The sequence below is a fragment of the Heptranchias perlo genome, chromosome 17 (assembly GCF_035084215.1).
Source record: "Heptranchias perlo isolate sHepPer1 chromosome 17, sHepPer1.hap1, whole genome shotgun sequence".
Taxonomy (NCBI): Eukaryota; Metazoa; Chordata; class Chondrichthyes; order Hexanchiformes; family Hexanchidae; genus Heptranchias; species Heptranchias perlo.
The window spans coordinates 7,116,786-7,135,554 of record NC_090341.1 but is presented as its reverse complement, the minus strand read 5'-3'; the positions used below and the strand labels follow the sequence as shown (position 1 = coordinate 7,135,554).

At 44.0% G+C, this 18,769-nt stretch overlaps 1 protein-coding gene across 1 annotated transcript in view; it reads left to right on the top strand.

Moving 5' to 3' along the window:
- Window positions 1–18,769, top strand: part of LOC137334354 (collagen alpha-1(VII) chain-like) — a 299,572-nt gene that overhangs the window by 30,788 nt on the left and 250,015 nt on the right. The window contains exons 3-9 of the mRNA XM_067999062.1: window positions 343–523; window positions 2,746–2,905; window positions 6,065–6,158; window positions 6,293–6,454; window positions 8,027–8,190; window positions 8,522–8,651; window positions 9,776–9,895. Coding sequence (XP_067855163.1) covers window positions 343–523; window positions 2,746–2,905; window positions 6,065–6,158; window positions 6,293–6,454; window positions 8,027–8,190; window positions 8,522–8,651; window positions 9,776–9,895 — 1,011 coding nt within the window. The remainder of the gene's footprint in view (window positions 1–342; window positions 524–2,745; window positions 2,906–6,064; window positions 6,159–6,292; window positions 6,455–8,026; window positions 8,191–8,521; window positions 8,652–9,775; window positions 9,896–18,769) is intronic.

Sequence of the window (18,769 nt, the reverse complement as noted above, 5' to 3'; positions counted from 1 at the left end):
GTCGCGTCCAACACCATGGGCCTTGGCTCAATGTTAATGAAAGAAATCTGAAGTTGTGATGTACAGAACACAGTCTCTGCACAGTCAGTTATTAATCTAAAGAACCTTCGTGAGCTGCAGATGGGCTCACTTTCAACATCCAAAATCTAACAAAGACAGTGTTCCTCTGGTTCTGCACTGTTCACTAATCTAATTTAATGTCATCCATTGCTAGCCATTCCTGGGAATTACTTTGTGCACATATGACACTGAAGGAAAGATCTGTCAATACTCAAAAAAACAATTGCTACGTCTTGGTCTTCTGCGAGAACTAGAGTAACGCCTGTCTCCTTTACGTTTCAGCAACGTGCAAAAATATCATTGCTGCTGATATTGTCTACCTCGTGGATGGCTCCTCGAGCATTGGAAGAGTCAATTTTGAAGAAATCAAAGGCTTTATTGAAACAATTATTCATCCATTTGTAAATGTCATTAGTCAAAGTGCAGTCAGAATTGGCCTTGTGCAGTATAGTGATGACCCAAGGTAAGCTGCTGCTCGTTTATTAGTTTAAAAAATAGGTGGTTTTTGAAAGTCAACACAAGAGGGTAGACTCACTGGTCCTGAGCTCTCAGCAGGGAGCCAATCTCAAAGGGAACATGGGTTGAAGAATTAGTGCCTCAGTGGCGTAGCACTAACTATGACTCTTGGAGCATGGATCCCTTCTGGGAGCACAGGATAAAAAGAAAAAGAAAGAACTCACATTTCTATAGCGCCTTTCACGACCTCAGGACGTCCCAAAGCGCTTTACAGCCAATTAAGTACTTTTGACCTTGTGAAGGTGGTGGTGAGCCGCCTTCTTGAACCGCTGCAGTCCGTGTGGTGAAGGTTCTCCCACGGTGCTGTTAGGTCGGGAGTTCCAGGATTTTGACCCAGCGACGATGAAGGAATGGCGATATATTTCCAAGTCGGGATGGTGTGTGACTTGGAGGGGAACGTGCAGGTGGTGTTGTTCCCATGCGCCTGCTGCTCTTGTCCTTCTAGGTGGTGGAGGTTGCGGGTTTGGGAGGTTCTATCAAAGAAGCCTTGGCGAGTTGGTGCAGTGCATCCGGTGGATAGTGTACACTGCTTGCGATGCAAGCCTTCCTATTTCTTTGTTTTTCACTGTTCTGTCCCTAAGTTTCCCTCAAACAAGTGAAACGTGCTTTAATAATTACAAGATATTACAGATGTTTTTACAGTCTGGACATTTGCAAAAATTGCTCAGCCACTTACTGCTGTCTTTGGTCAAAGATCCTTTAATGAACTTTACATCTGCCCCGACTTTACTCTCATTACCATTTTCAATGTCATTTTTGTGATTCATATGAAAGTATGCAATTCAGATTGTGGGTCAGTTTAACTGAATGAAATGGCAGTTGATAAGGTTAATGGCTGTACCAGTCCTACTGAGATCTGAAAAGACTTACTCAGCAGCAAAGAAGGAATGGGTTACTCATAGTTTTTGGGCTTTGGGGACATTTTGGACTATAAATGGCAATGAAGGATTTCCTTTTTACGCTGAGTATGAAATTCAGGGCGACAGTCTGAGACTTCACGAGTGCGTATACAAAGGAGTCTTTTAACAGATGAATCATCAGTGTCCCTGATATTTTATGAAGGAAGCCCATTGCAAAGTGGTAGAATTGGGTCTGCATTGTTATAATTTATGCTGTAATTTAATGTATGCTGTCAGTTGGAAGCAAAAGAAAGATAAGAAAGAAAGAACTTGCATTTATATAGCGCCTTTCACGACCTCAAGACGCCCCGAGGGGCTTTACAGTCAATGAAGTACTTTTGAAGCGTAGTCACTGTTGTAATGTAGGAAACGCGGCAGTCAGTTTGCGCACAGCAAAGTCCCACAAACAGAAATGTGAAAATGGCTAGATCATCTGTCTTAGTTATGTTGGTTGAGGGATAAATGTTGACCAGGACATTTGGGAGAAGTCCCCAGCTCTTCGAAATAGTGCCGTGGGATCTTTTACGTCCACCTGAGAGGACCGAGGTTGGTTTGAAGCCCCCAGAGAAATTTGTTCTGATTAGACGATGCGTTATGAGTCCATTAACTGACTTCATAACAGTGTTGACCCATCTGTATCCTGATTTTGGCTTTTGATACACTCCTGATGTTCTGAGATCTGTACACATCAGCAGGACATTTATAAGAAGTAAGCTATCCTCTTTGCCACTTTCCTGAAAGAGCGGATTCAGGATTGCCAGTACATACAATGTTACCATTTTTTAATTAGGAATATGAGATCTTCAGTACAGCACTTAACCCTTTAATAGATCATTGTGACATACAGTCCATCAGATGACCTCAAAGGTTGGCTGATACCTGTTAATTGATTTTGAGACTCCTTTAAGACGCTCCTTAAAACCTATCTCTTTGATCAAGCTTTTGGTCACCTATGCTAAGATCTCATGTGGCTCGGTGTCAAATTTTGTCTGATAACGCTCCTATGAAGCGCCTTGGGACGTTTTACTACATTAAAGGCGCTATATAAATGCAAGTTGTTGTTGTTGAAAGTGCCTCCTATGTTACAACAGGGAACCAGCCATAATGCGTAGATAATTGTGTTAAGGCAAACTTTATTTGACTTAATCCCTTCAGGTGATGTTGGTGGAACACCTAGGCCAGTTTTCCCTGTTGATGTCCCCCAGGGAGCATCACAACTCCTTTCTTAGCATGGCCCTGGAATGCTTCATGTTTTTTTTCCTTTTAAAAGGGTTGAGTTCTCATTTGAAGACTATAGCAATGGATCCCAAATACTGACTGCAGTCCGCAATTTGCGTTACAAAGGTGGAAACACAAGAACAGGGGCTGGATTGAAACACATAGCGGACAATTTCTTTGGATCTGTCAAACTGAGGCGCAGCGTCCCCAAGGCAAGTGAGAGAAAATTCATCATTCTAAATGTGTCTCTCTTTAAATATTTCGTATGCATTTTAATCAGGTATTATCCCACTGTAGGAAGGGTATTAGAGCCATGAAAAGAGTATTGTAAACAATTTTACAACACCAAGTTATAGTCCAACAATTTTATTTGAAATTCACAAGCTTTCGGAGGCTTCCTCCTTCCTCAGGTGAATGTTGTGGAAATTCACCTGAGGAAGGAGGAAGCCTCCGAAAGCTTGTGAATTTCAAATAAAATTGTTGGACTATAACTTGGTGTTGTAAAATTGTTTACAATTGTCAACCCCAGTCCATCACCGGCATCTCCACATCATGAAAAGAGTACTGTGAGAATCCACTAGAATGATAGCAGGAGTGAGAGATCATAGTTGGGAAGAAATGCTTGAAAAATTGGGCTTTTTTTCCTCTGGGACAGAGAAGATTAAGGCCGGATTCTGTAGAGCATCTTTAAATGATGAAAGGTTTTGGGATAATAAACAATGAAAGAAACGCCACAGGTTGGCAAATTAGCTGCAAGGGGCACAGATTGAGGATTATCCCATGAAAAACAAAGGGGGAAACTAGAAGAGATTTTTTTACACGCAGTGTTGTTAGAACATGGGTTGCTTTATCACAGTAATTATTGAGGCAGAGACCATAACAGTTAATTGGATGTGTATTTGAGAAGAATATAAAAGGATACAAGAAAGGGCTGGGAAATGGGATTAGAGTAAATAGTTCCAGTTGAGCTAGCATCAGCACAGGCTCAATGGGCTGAATGTGCTGTAACTTTTAGGTGCCCATTCAAAAGAGGGATGACTGGGTTACGGAGCAGGGAATGTTTTGGTCTTTGGACCTAATGACACCAAGCACTTTTCATCTAGATATGACATCTAGGTCAGACAATGAAGGGATCCCTAGCATTTCTCTTTTTGATTGAGAAATCTTGGTGAACGCCAAAGGCTCATGCTACAGCACTACACAGAGTTTGGAAAGAGTTGATGAGAAGATGAGATAAGTTGAGAAATGGTAGTGAGATGATGCTAAAAGTTGGTTGTCGAAATCAGTAGATATTAGTAAGAAGGGAAGACCGAGAGAGTTAAGAGATTCCACAATTTTAAGGACTTGGGAAAGAGTCTATTACAATAGAAAACAGGAGGCTCTGAGAAATAATGAGTTAGAGTAGGAGCTGGTGTGATGCGTCTTGGTTTCAACAAAGTGAGGATGAAAAAGGAGGGAGTGCCTTTAGGATGAGATATTTGGAGCTTAGAAGGAACAGAAGATAAAAGTTCAGAGGAGCACTGTAGTAATATTGAGAAAATAAATAAATGTTGCAATGGAGAGAGGGAGGTTGATGGCTGAGGTGAGAGAGGGATTACCTTATCAGACAACAAGCCCTGAATGTGTCTCACGTGCTTGGGCCTCAGCTGTTTACAATATATATCAATGACTTAGATGAGGGGACCAAGTGAAATGTATTCAAGTTTGCTGACGATACAAAGCTAGGTGGGAAAGTAAGCTGTGAGGAGGACGCAAAGAGGCTGCAAAGGGATAGAAACAGGTTAAGTGAGTGGGCGAGAAGGTGCAGATGGAATATAATATGGGGAAATGTGAGACACTAAGAAATGTTGGTATTCAGAGGGATTTGGGTATCCTTGCACATGAATCACAGAAAGTTAACAAGCAGGCACAGCAAGCAATTAGGAAAGCAAATGGTATATTAGCATTTATTGCAAGGGGGTTGGAGTATAAGAGTAAGGAGGTCTTGCTGCAATTATATAGGGGTCTGGTGAGACCACACTTGGAATACTGTGTACAGTTTTGGTCTCCTTACCTAAGTAAGGATATAATTGCCTCAGAGGGGGTGCAATAAAGGTTCACTAGATTGATTCCTGGGATGAGAAGGATGTCCCATGAGGAGAGATTGAGTAGAATGGGCCTATACTCTCTGGTGTTTAGAAGAATGAGAGGTGATCTCATTGAATTCTTAGAGGGCTTAACATGATGTTGAGAGGCTGTTTCCCCTCGCTGGAGAGTCTAGAACTAGGAGTCATAGTCGCAAGATAAGAGGTCGGCCATTTAGGACTGAGGAAAAACTTCTTCACTCGGGTTTGTGAATCTTTGGAATTCTCTACCACAGAGGGCTGTGGATGCTCAGTCGTTGAGTATATTCAAGACTGAGATCGATAGATTTTTGGACACTAAGGGAAGCAAGGGATATGGGGATCGGGCGGGAAAGTGGACTTGGGGTAGAAGATCAGCCATAATCTTATTGAATGGCGGACCAGACTCGAAGGGCAGCGTGGCCTAATCCTGCTCCTGTTTCTTATGTTCTTATGTTCTTAAGTCCAGAGAAGGAAAAATACTGGTGCCACTGAGACAACTACCTTTCCTTTGCCTCCTTTCATACCAGGGTCAGAGAAAAGATTCAGGATAGTGATGAATTGGCAACAGTTTGGTGTGTGGATTCTTAGTCATTGGGAACTGTCTGGAACTCTTTTGCCTGAAATAACCAGTCAGATGCCCCATTTCTTGAGGTTATGTGAGACATTCACGTCAGAGACATTGGGGCAGATTTTCCCCTTACTGCACTTGGGGTGGAAAGGATTACCTCGGTGCAGCACATCAAGGAAAATTGGATGGGAGTATAACATGCCTATAATGGAGCTACTCACCCCCTCCATCCCAATTTTCTAACCATTTAAATCAATGGATGGAAAGTCAGGAGAGTTGTGTTATGCAGGTGTGATCCTCCTTGCCCCATTTTGCTCTATGTGCTGTGCTCAGGAGATTCTTTACTTCCAGGCACAATAAGAAGAAACATTTGCCCCATTGCCCAGGACACATACTCTTCCTTAACCAGAGAACATTCCGGTTACATAGCAACCCTGATTGCAACGCTCAGTGTGGGACCCCAGCAGAAAATGGCATTTTAACAAATCAACAATCATCAACAGTTTTTCAAAATAAAACCATTGAAGTTCAATTTGTAAGATGGTTATGGCCTCATATGAAGGTGTATGCTTCCATTCTGCGCATCAAATTTGGAGCGCGGGAAGCAAGCCTTGAGAAGGTAGTAAATGCAAGTGGAAGACAAATTAAATAAGTTTTTAATGTCATTGATCTCTTAAGGTTTAATGTTTTGTGTTTAGATCGCCATCTTGATAACGGACGGAAAATCACAGGATAACGTTGATGTATCAGCCTTAAAGTTACGCAGCCAAGGTGTTAAATTATTTGCAGTTGGTACGTTCGAGACTCACTTGGATGGTATTTGCGTGAGAGAAACGTGGAATCATTTCAAACACTGAACACTTGTTACCTGTGACATTAATATTTCAACGTTTACTTCCCCGCCCCTCTCCCCCTCCCCACCCCAGGGATCAAGAATGCAGATAAAAAGGAACTTGATGATATTACCTCAACACCCACAGAGGAATATTCGTTTTTTGTGCATGACTTTAAAATCCTCCGGTCTCTCTCGTCGCTGATTTCGCAGAGGGTTTGTTCCACTACTGGGGGTGTCCTGGATGCACCTGGCGGTAAGGAAAACCAGACCATGGAGACTGCCTTACTGTTTTGTGTTCGACGTGTTTGGCAGGGCTTGTGATATGGCTCTGAAGAAGGAAGCGATACACTTTTTAAAAGTTTAACCAGTGTATTGGGATACTACAGAGTGAGAAATTCTGCCTCTGTTTAAACCGAGTGTAGTCACAGGTCGCGATCCATGATATCACGTGTCCTGAAAACTTCATCCATTCAAATGGTACATACAATTCGTTAAGTAGCGAATCTCAACCAAATGTCCTAGAAGTCACCATGGGACTCCTCTCGCTCCCATAATGCTCTGCGTCAAATGAGGCACTGTTCTTAGAGAAGGGAGTCGTTTTACAGGATCTGGTAGCCATTGTTTATGTCGTACCCTTTACGTGAGGACGGGTGTTTGGTTTCTGCCTCTACTGTCCCCTTCTCTTTAGGTCCCCTGCATTATGAGCCACTACACAGGCAAGAGGGCAGGCTGGTGACCTCGGAGGCCTGGTTTAATGTCACTCTGTGACTGTGCCACCTCACACGGGAGGATCCCGCCCCACAATAAAATGGGGGCCAGTGTATTTGTTGGCGGAGGTTCCGCGCACACGTTGCCTGCTGCACTAAAGTGCTGCATCTTTTCATTTCCCGCCACCGATCCCCCCTCCCCTTTAAGGTGCTGCTGTAGGCCCTTCACACTCGGCCACCCCGCCCAATTTCCCACCCCCAACTCGGCAAGCTGGCTATCGGGGAGCTTGTTTTACGCCGGCAGCTCACTGACCTCATTCCAATAAGCACCAAAAAAATCGGTCGGATCCCACGCTGAGTCTTCTAGGTGACCGCCTAGAGATTGTCGACCCTCCGTCTTCAGGAATTAAAGATTAATCTCCTGGATACTGCTGCGAGCAAAAACCCAGGAGAAAAATCGTAGCAACATTAAAATAAAATTGTGTTTTTCTTCATTTTCTTTGAACATTTTCATTTATTAGTTGTAAAAATATTAGAGATGGGGGAAAAAGGCTGTTTGACTGACAGTCAAGTTGAATCCAATTGGGTAACAATGAGTCTGTTCCCTTTCCAATTGGGCGGGGGAAGGTCGTGACGCCTGGAGGATGGACCCATTGGCGGGAGTGTGACGGACGGCACTGTGGGGGCGGGGCAATTCGAGGCAGGAAGTCATGTGATGAAACCTCCAGGAATACATCCAACCAGAGTTGGCAACCCTATGACCGCCATGCATGCCCTGGCCCACCCATCGCCCGAATAACACCCGCTCAATTAACGCTCAAAACGGAAACCGCCCCCATGTCCTTTTAAAGGTGCCTCCTAATGAGATGTTAGGCCCCTTATTTGCATATGCAAAGTGTCTAATGCCTGTTTCAGGCTTGGATACAGCGCGGTGATTTTTATTCCTTTTCCAATATGGCGGACGGCACATTTCTGGCCGGAATTGTGCGTGCGTTTCCTGCCCACCATACTGGGGGCCTAGTAGGCCAGTTAGTGTCTGAAAAATGGGCGCTGCACAGCTGTATTTAGAGGTCTATATACAATGGTAAAATTAAAATTGTTGTTTTCCTGTGCTTCAGTTACACAAGTGCCCGGTGGCCCCTCAAGTCTGACCTTCAGCGACGAGGGCTTTGATTCGATGCGTATTCATTGGACTGTGGCAGTCGGGCCTGTGACAGGGTACAAAGTACAATACACTTCCCTCAACGCACTGGGCCATCCGATCTCAACTGAACTCCGAGAGGTAGGCGTCACATTGTCCTGCTGTCGTGCTGCCTCGCATGGGCTGCTATCACTATTTGCATTGAACTCTTTACCGTGTTTGTGAGAAAATCGTGTTGTGCTATTTTAACAAGATCTTTAACAGGAATCTCTTGCAAACACGTTGACCAAATGTGCTACAAACAGCACCCAGCGGAATTTCATTCCACCTTTTAATGTGCTTGGGGGACAGACCCAGGAACCCTCATCAATAGTGGGTTATACGGTGGGACTGTTATACTGAGGTTAGATTACAGCTGTCATTGATTTGCTTTTCACTGACGATCGTGTGTTGATGTCTTGTTTTTGACCAGATTACTGTTCGTGCAGATGAAAACTCAGCGTATTTACAAGGGCTGAAGCCTGCAACTGAATATCTAGTCACAGTGATAGCTCAGTATGCAAATAGCATCGGGGAATCCACTGCGGGAAAGGGCAGGACAAGTGAGTATCACAAATTGATTTAATTTGAAGTCTTGCTCTTCACCGCTGTCCAGCTTTCTCCCCAACTCCACCCCCCCCTGCCAAAGTGATGTGCCTGAGATCATTGGACCCAACCCAATGTACGTGGATTGTGTCCTAGCATTCTTTGGGGCAGTTTGATGCTCCTTCAGCGAGCTGTGGCCACAAGATGTGACTTCCTCTCCCCGTTCACAACCCATGAATAACACCGGGGCTAAAAAGATTAAATTATGAGGACAGGTTGCATAGACTGGGCTTGTATTCCCTTGAGTATAGAAGATTAAGGGGTGATTTAATTGAGGTGTTTAAGATGATTAAAGGAGTTGATAGGTAGCTAGAGAGAAACTATTTCCTCCGGTCGGGGGAGTCCAGAACAAGGGGGCAGAACCTTAAAATTAGAGCTAGGCCAGTCAGGGTGATGTCAGGAAGCATTTCTTCACACAAAGGGGAGTGGAAAACTGGAACTCTCTTCCCTAAAAAGCTGTTGAGGCTGGGGGTCAATTGAAAATTTCAAAACTGAGATTGATCGATTTTTGTTAGGTAAGGGGTATTAAGGATTACGGAACCAAGGCGGGTAGATGGTGTTAAGATACAGATCAGCTATGATCTAATTGGATGGCGGAACAGCCTCGAGGGGCTGAATGGCCTCCTCCTGTTCCTACGGTTAAGGGTTCGAGAGTTTCTTCATCATGAAAACTAGACTGACTGTAATAGCCACAACTGTAGAAAGAAGGAAGAACTTGCATTTATATAGCGCCTTTCCCGACCCCAGGCCGTCCCAAAGCACTTTACAGCCAATGAATTACTTTGAAGTGTAGTCACTGTTGTAATGTAGGAAACGCGGCAGCCAAATTGCACACAGCAAGCTCCCACAAACAGCAGTGAGATAAATGACCAGATAATCTATTTCTTTATTGAGGTGGGTTGAGGGATAAATATTGGCCAGGACACTGGGGAGAACTTGCCTGCCCATCTTTCAAATAGTGTGGTGGGATCTTTTATGTCCACCCGAGAGGGTAGAGGGGGGCCTCGGTTTAACGTCTCACTGTAGTGTCCTGTATTGTATAAAAGCATCTATCATTGTTTTAACTGTGCATCTCTTTCAGAGGCCTTGTCTGGAGTATTGAACTTCCGAGTGGTCACAGCTGGACACTTCAGGCTGAAGCTGGCCTGGAAACCGCCTGCACTCTCTCTGCAAGGATACCGGCTGACCTTCAAGCCTAGAGGTCAGGGCAAACTCACAACGTAGCGCGCACTTGATTCTTTTTTTTCCCCTTTTTTGGATTAGGGAGGGAGGTCGTGGATAACATTTAAACGAGAAGTTTTCCAGCAGCTGAACTATACAACTTTCAGTAAAAATTTTTAAAGAAAAAGTGTTTGAGAAACTCTTTCAATCGTTTGCAAGGCGATGTCCGTGATCGTAGTAAAGTGCATCTTAGTGTCATTTGTGCGTCACTTCACTAAGGCAAATGTGACCCACGGCTTTTCTGGCTGTTATCTGCCTTCAGGTAGATCCATCACTACCGTGCTCCCAATGGGAGGCTGTGCTTAGAAGGGTGCAAGGAGTGGGGAATTGCCCCTACAGTGTTGCAGCCCTATTCCCTCTCTCTGGGAACGCAGGCTCGGTGAACTTACCCTTTCATCTTTTCTTTTCCATTTTTGCCAATTTTCTCTACTTTTCTGAAGATGTTGACTTCCGCTGGGTGTAGAATTCCATGGGCACCAGGTGCTCTCTGTTATTTTGCCCAAATGGCCGTTCCTCGTGTGTAAGCGTAACCAATGAGTGCCAACAGCCTATTTAACCGTGGCGGCCATCACTTGTTGGGCAGCCCATAATCCAACTTCCATAGTGACATCTAGTTTCTTTTCCCAGGTCCAAACAAGCAGTTTGGAACAATGCCAATGGTAGCATCAGTAACGAACGAGTTGGTGCCTGTCTCACCGTACCTGGGACTAAATGAACACTTCTCATGGCGGAGACATGTTCTGTATGTTTATTTGTGACCTGCTGAGCCTTTGGCTGTCCCGAAGAATTACTGTAGTGTAATGATTCTCAAAGCTTTCTGTGTGTGGACCCCCTGCAAATATTGACACAATTTCAAGGAATTTTCTATAAATATTGGCACACTTCCCGGGAACTCCCAGCAATTATTGACACGTTTCCAGGAAACCCCTGCAAATATTGATACGTTTCCAGGAAACCCCCTGCAAATATTGTTACAATTCCCTGGAACCCCTGAAAATATTGACACATTTCCAGGGAACTCCCTGCAAATATTGACACATTTCTGGGAAAACTCCTGCAAATATTGAGACGTTTCCGGGAACCCCCTGCAAATATTGACACACTTCCTGGGAATTCCCTGTAACTATTAGTTTATTTCCTGGGAGTCCCCCAGCAAATATTAGCACAATTTCAGAGAACCCGGCAAATATAAATACAGTACAATATTTGGACCCCGATTGTAACTTCCAAAAGACAGTGCCAGCTATCCAAAGGGAAACTGTGCTATCAATGCAGGAAACATACTTAGGAGTACACAGTCACAGGAGAAATGTGCTTGTCCGCCAAAGGACCTAGAACTCTCCAGACAGCAAGCCTGACCCCAGATAGACAGAATCTGATGTCCCTGGGGGTCTTCTAGATACCCTGGGGGTCTGCAGGCTTCACTTGGAAAATTTATGGTGGGAATGAGGCAGTAAGTCATTCCCCACCAGTTTCGGGGCTGTACCGCCCCTCCCCCCCCCCATTTCAGCCAGGCCTCAAGATCTCCCCTTTTACACCGGGAGGGTGTTTAAAACTAGGATACAGGGGGCAAGGAGTGTTTAAAACTGGGATACAGGGGCAAGGGTGTTTAAAACTGGGATACAGGGCAAGGAGTGTTTAAAACTAGGATACAGGGGGCAAGGGGTGTTTAAAACTGGGATACGGGGCCAAGGAGTGTTTAAAACTGGGATACTGGGTAAAGGGTGTTTAAAACTGGGATATAGGGCAATGGGTGTTTAAAACTGGGATACAGGGTAAAGGGTGTTTAAAACTGGGATACAGGGTAAAGGGTGTTTAAAAACTAGGAAACAGGGGGCAAGGATTGTTTAAAACTGGGATACGGGGGCAAGGGTGTTTAAAACTGGGATACAGGGGGCAAGGAGTGTTTAAAACTAGGATACGGGGGCAAGGAGTGTTTAAAACTGGGATACTGGGTAAAGGGTGTTTAAAATTGGGATATAGGGCAAGGAGTGTTTAAAACTGGGATACAGGGTAAAGGGTGTTTAAAACTGGGATACAGGGTAAAGGGTGTTTCAAACTAGGATACAGGGATATAGGGCAATGGGTGTTTAAAACTGGGATACAGGGTAAAGGGTGTTTAAAACTAGGATACAGGGGGCAAGGAGTGTTTAAAACTGGGATACAGGGTAAAGGGTGTTTAAAACTGGGATACAGGGTAAAGGGTGTTTAAAACTAGGATACAGGGGGCAAGGAGTGTTTAAAACTGGGATACAGGGTAAAGGGTGTTTAAAACTGGGATACAGGGTAAAGGATGTTTAAAACTAGGATACAGGGGGCAAGGAGTGTTTAAAACTGGGATACTGGGTAAAGGGTGTTTAAAACTAGGATACAGGGTAAAGGGTGTTTAAAACTAGGATACAGGGGGCAAGGAGTGTTTAAAACTGGGATAAGAGGGTAAAGGGTGTTTCAAACTAGGATACAGGGTAAAGGGTGTTTAAAACTAGGATACAGGGGGCAAGGAGTGTTTAAAACTGGGATACAGGGTAAAGGGTTTTTAAAACTGGGATACAGGGTAAAGGGTGTTTAAAACTGGGATACAGTGTAAAGGGTGTTTAAAACTGGGATACAGGGCAAGGAGTGTTTAAAACTGGGATACTGGGCAAGGAGTGTTTAAAACTGGGATACTGGGCAAGGAGTGTTTAAAACTGGGATACAGGGTAAAGGGTGTTTAAAACTGGGATACAGGGTAAAGGGTGTTTAAAACTGGGATACAGGGTAAAGGGTGTTTAAAACTGGGATACAGGGCAAGGAGTGTTTAAAACTGGGATACAGGGCAAGGAGTGTTTAAAACTGGGATACTGGGCAAGGGTCGTTTAAAACTGGGATACAGGGCAAGGATCGTTTAAAACTGGGATACAGTGTAAAGGGTGTTTAAAACTGGGATACAGGGCAAGGAGTGTTTAAAACTTGGATACTGGGCAAGGATCGTTTAAAACTGGGATACAGGGCAAGGATCGTTTAAAACTGGGATACAGTGTAAAGGGTGTTTAAAACTGGGATACAGGGCAAGGAGTGTTTAAAACTGGGATACAGGGCAAGGATCGTTTAAAACTGGGATACTGGGCAAGGATCGTTTAAAACTGGGATACAGGGCAAGGATCGTTTAAAACTGGGATACAGTGTAAAGGGTGTTTAAAACTGGGATACAGGGCAAGGAGTGTTTAAAACTGGGATACTGGGCAAGGATCGTTTAAAACTGGAATACTGGGCAAGGATCGTTTAAAACTGGGATACAGTGTAAAGGGTGTTTAAAACTGGGATACAGGGCAAGAAGTGTTTAAAACTGGGATACAGGGCAAGGATCGTTTAAAACTGGGATACAGTGTAAAGGGTGTTTAAAACTGGGATACAGGGCAAGGATCGTTTAAAACTGGGATACAGTGTAAAGGGTGTTTAAAACTGGGATACAGGGCAAGGAGTGTTTAAAACTGGGATACAGGGCAAGGATCGTTTAAAACTGGGATGCAGGGCAAGGATCGTTTAAAACTGGGATACTGGGCAAGGAGTGTTTAAAACTGGGATATTGGGTAAAGTGTGTTTAAAACTGGGATACAGTGTAAAGGGTGTTTTAAACTGGGAAACTGGGCAAGAAGTGTTTAAAACTGGGATACAGGGTAAAGGGTGTTTAAAACTGGGATACAGGGTAAAGGGTGTTTAAAACTGGGATATAGGGCAATGGGTGTTTAAAACTGGGATACAGGGTAAAGGGTGTTTAAAACTGGGATACAGGGTAAAGGGTGTTTAAAAACTAGGAAACAGGGGGCAAGGATTGTTTAAAACTGGGATACGGGGGCAAGGGTGTTTAAAACTGGGATACAGGGGGCAAGGAGTGTTTAAAACTAGGATACGGGGGCAAGGAGTGTTTAAAACTGGGATACTGGGTAAAGGGTGTTTAAAATTGGGATATAGGGCAAGGAGTGTTTAAAACTGGGATACAGGGTAAAGGGTGTTTAAAACTGGGATACAGGGTAAAGGGTGTTTCAAACTAGGATACAGGGATATAGGGCAATGGGTGTTTAAAACTGGGATACAGGGTAAAGGGTGTTTAAAACTAGGATACAGGGGGCAAGGAGTGTTTAAAACTGGGATACAGGGTAAAGGGTGTTTAAAACTGGGATACAGGGTAAAGGGTGTTTAAAACTAGGATACAGGGGGCAAGGAGTGTTTAAAACTGGGATACAGGGTAAAGGGTGTTTAAAACTGGGATACAGGGTAAAGGATGTTTAAAACTAGGATACAGGGGGCAAGGAGTGTTTAAAACTGGGATACTGGGTAAAGGGTGTTTAAAACTAGGATACAGGGGGCAAGGAGTGTTTAAAACTGGGATACAGGGTAAAGGGTTTTTAAAACTGGGATACAGGGTAAAGGGTGTTTAAAACTGGGATACAGTGTAAAGGGTGTTTAAAACTGGGATACAGGGCAAGGAGTGTTTAAAACTGGGATACTGGGCAAGGAGTGTTTAAAACTGGGATACTGGGCAAGGAGTGTTTAAAACTGGGATACAGGGTAAAGGGTGTTTAAAACTGGGATACAGGGTAAAGGGTGTTTAAAACTGGGATACAGGGTAAAGGGTGTTTAAAACTGGGATACAGGGCAAGGAGTGTTTAAAACTGGGATACAGGGCAAGGAGTGTTTAAAACTGGGATACTGGGCAAGGGTCGTTTAAAACTGGGATACAGGGCAAGGATCGTTTAAAACTGGGATACAGTGTAAAGGGTGTTTAAAACTGGGATACAGGGCAAGGAGTGTTTAAAACTTGGATACTGGGCAAGGATCGTTTAAAACTGGGATACAGGGCAAGGATCGTTTAAAACTGGGATACAGTGTAAAGGGTGTTTAAAACTGGGATACAGGGCAAGGAGTGTTTAAAACTGGGATACAGGGCAAGGATCGTTTAAAACTGGGATACTGGGCAAGGATCGTTTAAAACTGGGATACAGGGCAAGGATCGTTTAAAACTGGGATACAGTGTAAAGGGTGTTTAAAACTGGGATACAGGGCAAGGAGTGTTTAAAACTGGGATACTGGGCAAGGATCGTTTAAAACTGGAATACTGGGCAAGGATCGTTTAAAACTGGGATACAGTGTAAAGGGTGTTTAAAACTGGGATACAGGGCAAGAAGTGTTTAAAACTGGGATACAGGGCAAGGATCGTTTAAAACTGGGATACAGTGTAAAGGGTGTTTAAAACTGGGATACAGGGCAAGGATCGTTTAAAACTGGGATACAGTGTAAAGGGTGTTTAAAACTGGGATACTGGGCAAGGATCGTTTAAAACTGGAATACTGGGCAAGGATCGTTTAAAACTGGGATACAGTGTAAAGGGTGTTTAAAACTGGGATACAGGGCAAGAAGTGTTTAAAACTGGGATACAGGGCAAGGATCGTTTAAAACTGGGATACAGTGTAAAGGGTGTTTAAAACTGGGATACAGGGCAAGGATCGTTTAAAACTGGGATACAGTGTAAAGGGTGTTTAAAACTGGGATACAGGGCAAGGAGTGTTTAAAACTGGGATACAGGGCAAGGATCGTTTAAAACTGGGATGCAGGGCAAGGATCGTTTAAAACTGGGATACTGGGCAAGGAGTGTTTAAAACTGGGATATTGGGTAAAGTGTGTTTAAAACTGGGATACAGTGTAAAGGGTGTTTTAAACTGGGAAACTGGGCAAGAAGTGTTTAAAACTGGGATACAGGGTAAAGGGTGTTTAAAACTGGGATACAGGGCAAGGAGTGTTTAAAACTGGGATATTGGGTAAAGTGTGTTTAAAACTGGGATATTGGGTAAAGTGTGTTTAAAACTGGGATACAGGGTAAAGGGTGTTTTAAACTGCGAAACTGGGCAAGAAGTGTTTAAAACTGGGATACAGTGTAAAGGGTGTTTAAAACTGGGATACAGGGCAAGGATCGTTTAAAACTGGGATACAGTGTAAAGGGTGTTTAAAACTGGGATACAGGGCAAGGAGTGTTTAAAACTGGGATACAGGGCAAGGATCGTTTAAAACTGGGATGCAGGGCAAGGATCGTTTAAAACTGGGATACTGGGCAAGGAGTGTTTAAAACTGGGATATTGGGTAAAGTGTGTTTAAAACTGGGATACTGGGTAAGGAGTGTTTAAAACTGGGATATTGGGTAAAGTGTGTTTAAAACTGGGATACAGGGTAAAGGGTGTTTTAAACTGGGAAACTGGGCAAGAAGTGTTTAAAACTGGGATACAGGGCAAGGAGTGTTTAAAACTGGGATACAGGGCAAGGAGTGTTTAAAACTGGGATACAGTTGCGAGAAGTCCCCAGACTGGGAATGCTGTGTCTGGGGAGAGGCTTCCAATACTTCTCGCACTGTCCTGGACAGGTTACAAGAGAAGGCTTGTCGTCCGATATTTGATCCTTCCGTCACCTCCGGCCTCCAAGCTTTCTCTCCTTTAACCACCTTTATATCGCTCGGTTTGCTCAGTGTCGCTGGTCAGTGTTCCTCTGAACTTTGCTCTTTTCTACCCGCTGGGTCTCACCGGGGAGTGATTCGCGAAGGCCACGTTGTAGTATAAATGGGGCTGTAGGTCCTGTGGCGTGATCTTGTTTTTTGGATGTGTGCTCTGCACTGACAGAGCAAGTCTGTACCTTCTTTTAATGAAGCTTCAGGCTTTTTGATTAGAAGCCAGAAGAGAGGGAAAAAAAAACGGCCACCGAAGGCTATGTTTTCCGTTGAGCTGTTTACTAGTAAGCTGGTGTCTGGAATGATTGCCTGGGGGGGACTGGATCTACCAGGAGGCAGGGCTCAATCATCCGGGGTGTGTGCAAACACTCGATGTGCCCTGGACTGATGCCTCGCCAAAGGAAAAGGAGAAATTAAAAAAAAAGGCAGAAGATCGAGTGCTGGCTGCATCTGTGCCAGGTGTACCATTGCAGGAGATAAGTGTACCGTTTTAATAAACACACACCCCTCTCTATTTCAAAGCTTACACCGCTACAGATTGATATTGCGCTGTTCACTTACAGAACAAAAACTCTTTATAACATACGCAAGATGTTGTAGCTCAGATAATCCAGTGTGTGCTGTGATACAAAGAAAGAAAGAGCTTTATGGTTGGAGTGTTAGAAAATATAAGGAGACTGTGTTTGGCGTTTCCTGTTCACGTTTTAAAGGCATTTGTGTTACCTTGTGGCAATGTGGGTGACAGCTTCTCACAGGCCGTTGCCACAACAACCGCGTTGTTCTGGTCATAATATCAAAGGAGATGCGCAAATCTGCGATAGCTTAAAAAATATAATTCTTTCCTATTTGGGCTGCCAAGGTGAAAGGACAAATTACCAAGATTGCGAAAGAGTCAGAGAGAAGATGAGGCAGTGATTTACAGAGGCCTAACTTGGGTTTAAAAGCCTTTAAATAAAACAAAGAAATAACTTGCATTTATCTATGGCGCCTCTCACGACCTCAGGACGTCCCAAAGCGCTTTACAGCCAATGAAGTACCTTAGAAGTGTAGTCGCTGTTGTAATGTGGAGATATAGTTGATGATGGCTTATCATTCAACTTTTTCCTTTATCCCAAGAGTTCCCCGGAGCTCTGTCTTCCATCCCGCTCTGTCGCTGCTCATTATTTCTCGTCTCCTCCACCCATCGACCCTCCCTATCCATCCTTTTGTTGATCATTCCACTCACATCAGCTTCCTTCCGATAACGTGCCCTTGATGCACACACTCTCCCTTGTTCTTGCAGCACAGCAGCTGAATCATTTCATCTTGATCTCCCGTGTCCCTTCCAGTCGGATGATCGTCTTTTGCATTCTTCAAACACACAGTTCGTGACAGCGCAAGTCCAGCCAGCACCGTTTACCTTTGAAGACTCTGCTTTTAAAGAAAGAAAGAACTTGTATTTGTATATGACGCATTTCACGACCTCAAGGCAAAGCGCTTTACAGCCAATGAAGTACTTTTGAAGCGTAGTCACTGTTGTAATGTAGGGAAACGCGACAGTAAATTTGCGCACAGCAAGCTCCCACAAACAGCAGTGAGATAAATGACCAGATAATCTGTTTTTTAGTGATGTTGATTGAGGGATAAATATTGGCCAGGCGACCGGGGAGAACTCCCCTGCTCTTCTTCGAAATAGTGCCGTTTGATCTTTTAAGTCCACCTGTAGAGATTTAACGACTCATCTCCCTGACATTCTTGGCCTGACTATCTGCTCTGATCTCAAAAGGAACCCACGCAACTCCCTCATTATTAAAACTGCCTTCCAAGAAGCTTTTCTTTTTTTTGTGCCAAACACTCCTTTTCCGTCAATGATTATTAACTTTCTATAAAGTCCAAGGCTTGGATACTGCTACAAATAAGGGAAGGCTTCTTCTAACCCGTTTTTTTGTACTCCTGAACAAGATACAAGAGAAGAAAAACTTGTTGCTTGGTAGATGGTCCTGTTGCCATCTCTGCCCTTGAATGTCTTTCTCTCCCTTGCACTCTTTCTTGTCTCCCTTTCCTTTTATTATTGATAATATTATGGCCGGTGCTCCCCTTAACTTTGCTCTCTTGCTCCCTGTCATAGAATCATAGAAAATTTACGGCACAGTAGGAGGCCATTTGGCCCATCATATCCGCGCTGGCCAAAAATGAGCCACCCAGCCTAATCCCACTATACAGCACTTGGTCCGTTGCCTTGTAGGTTATGGCATTTCAGGTCCACATCCAGGTACTTTTTAAATGAGTTGAGGGTTTTTGCCTCTACCACCTTTTCAGGCAGTGAGTTCCAGACCCCCACCACCCTCTGGCTGGAAACATTTTTCCTCAGCTCCCCTCTGATCCTTCTACCAATTACTTTCA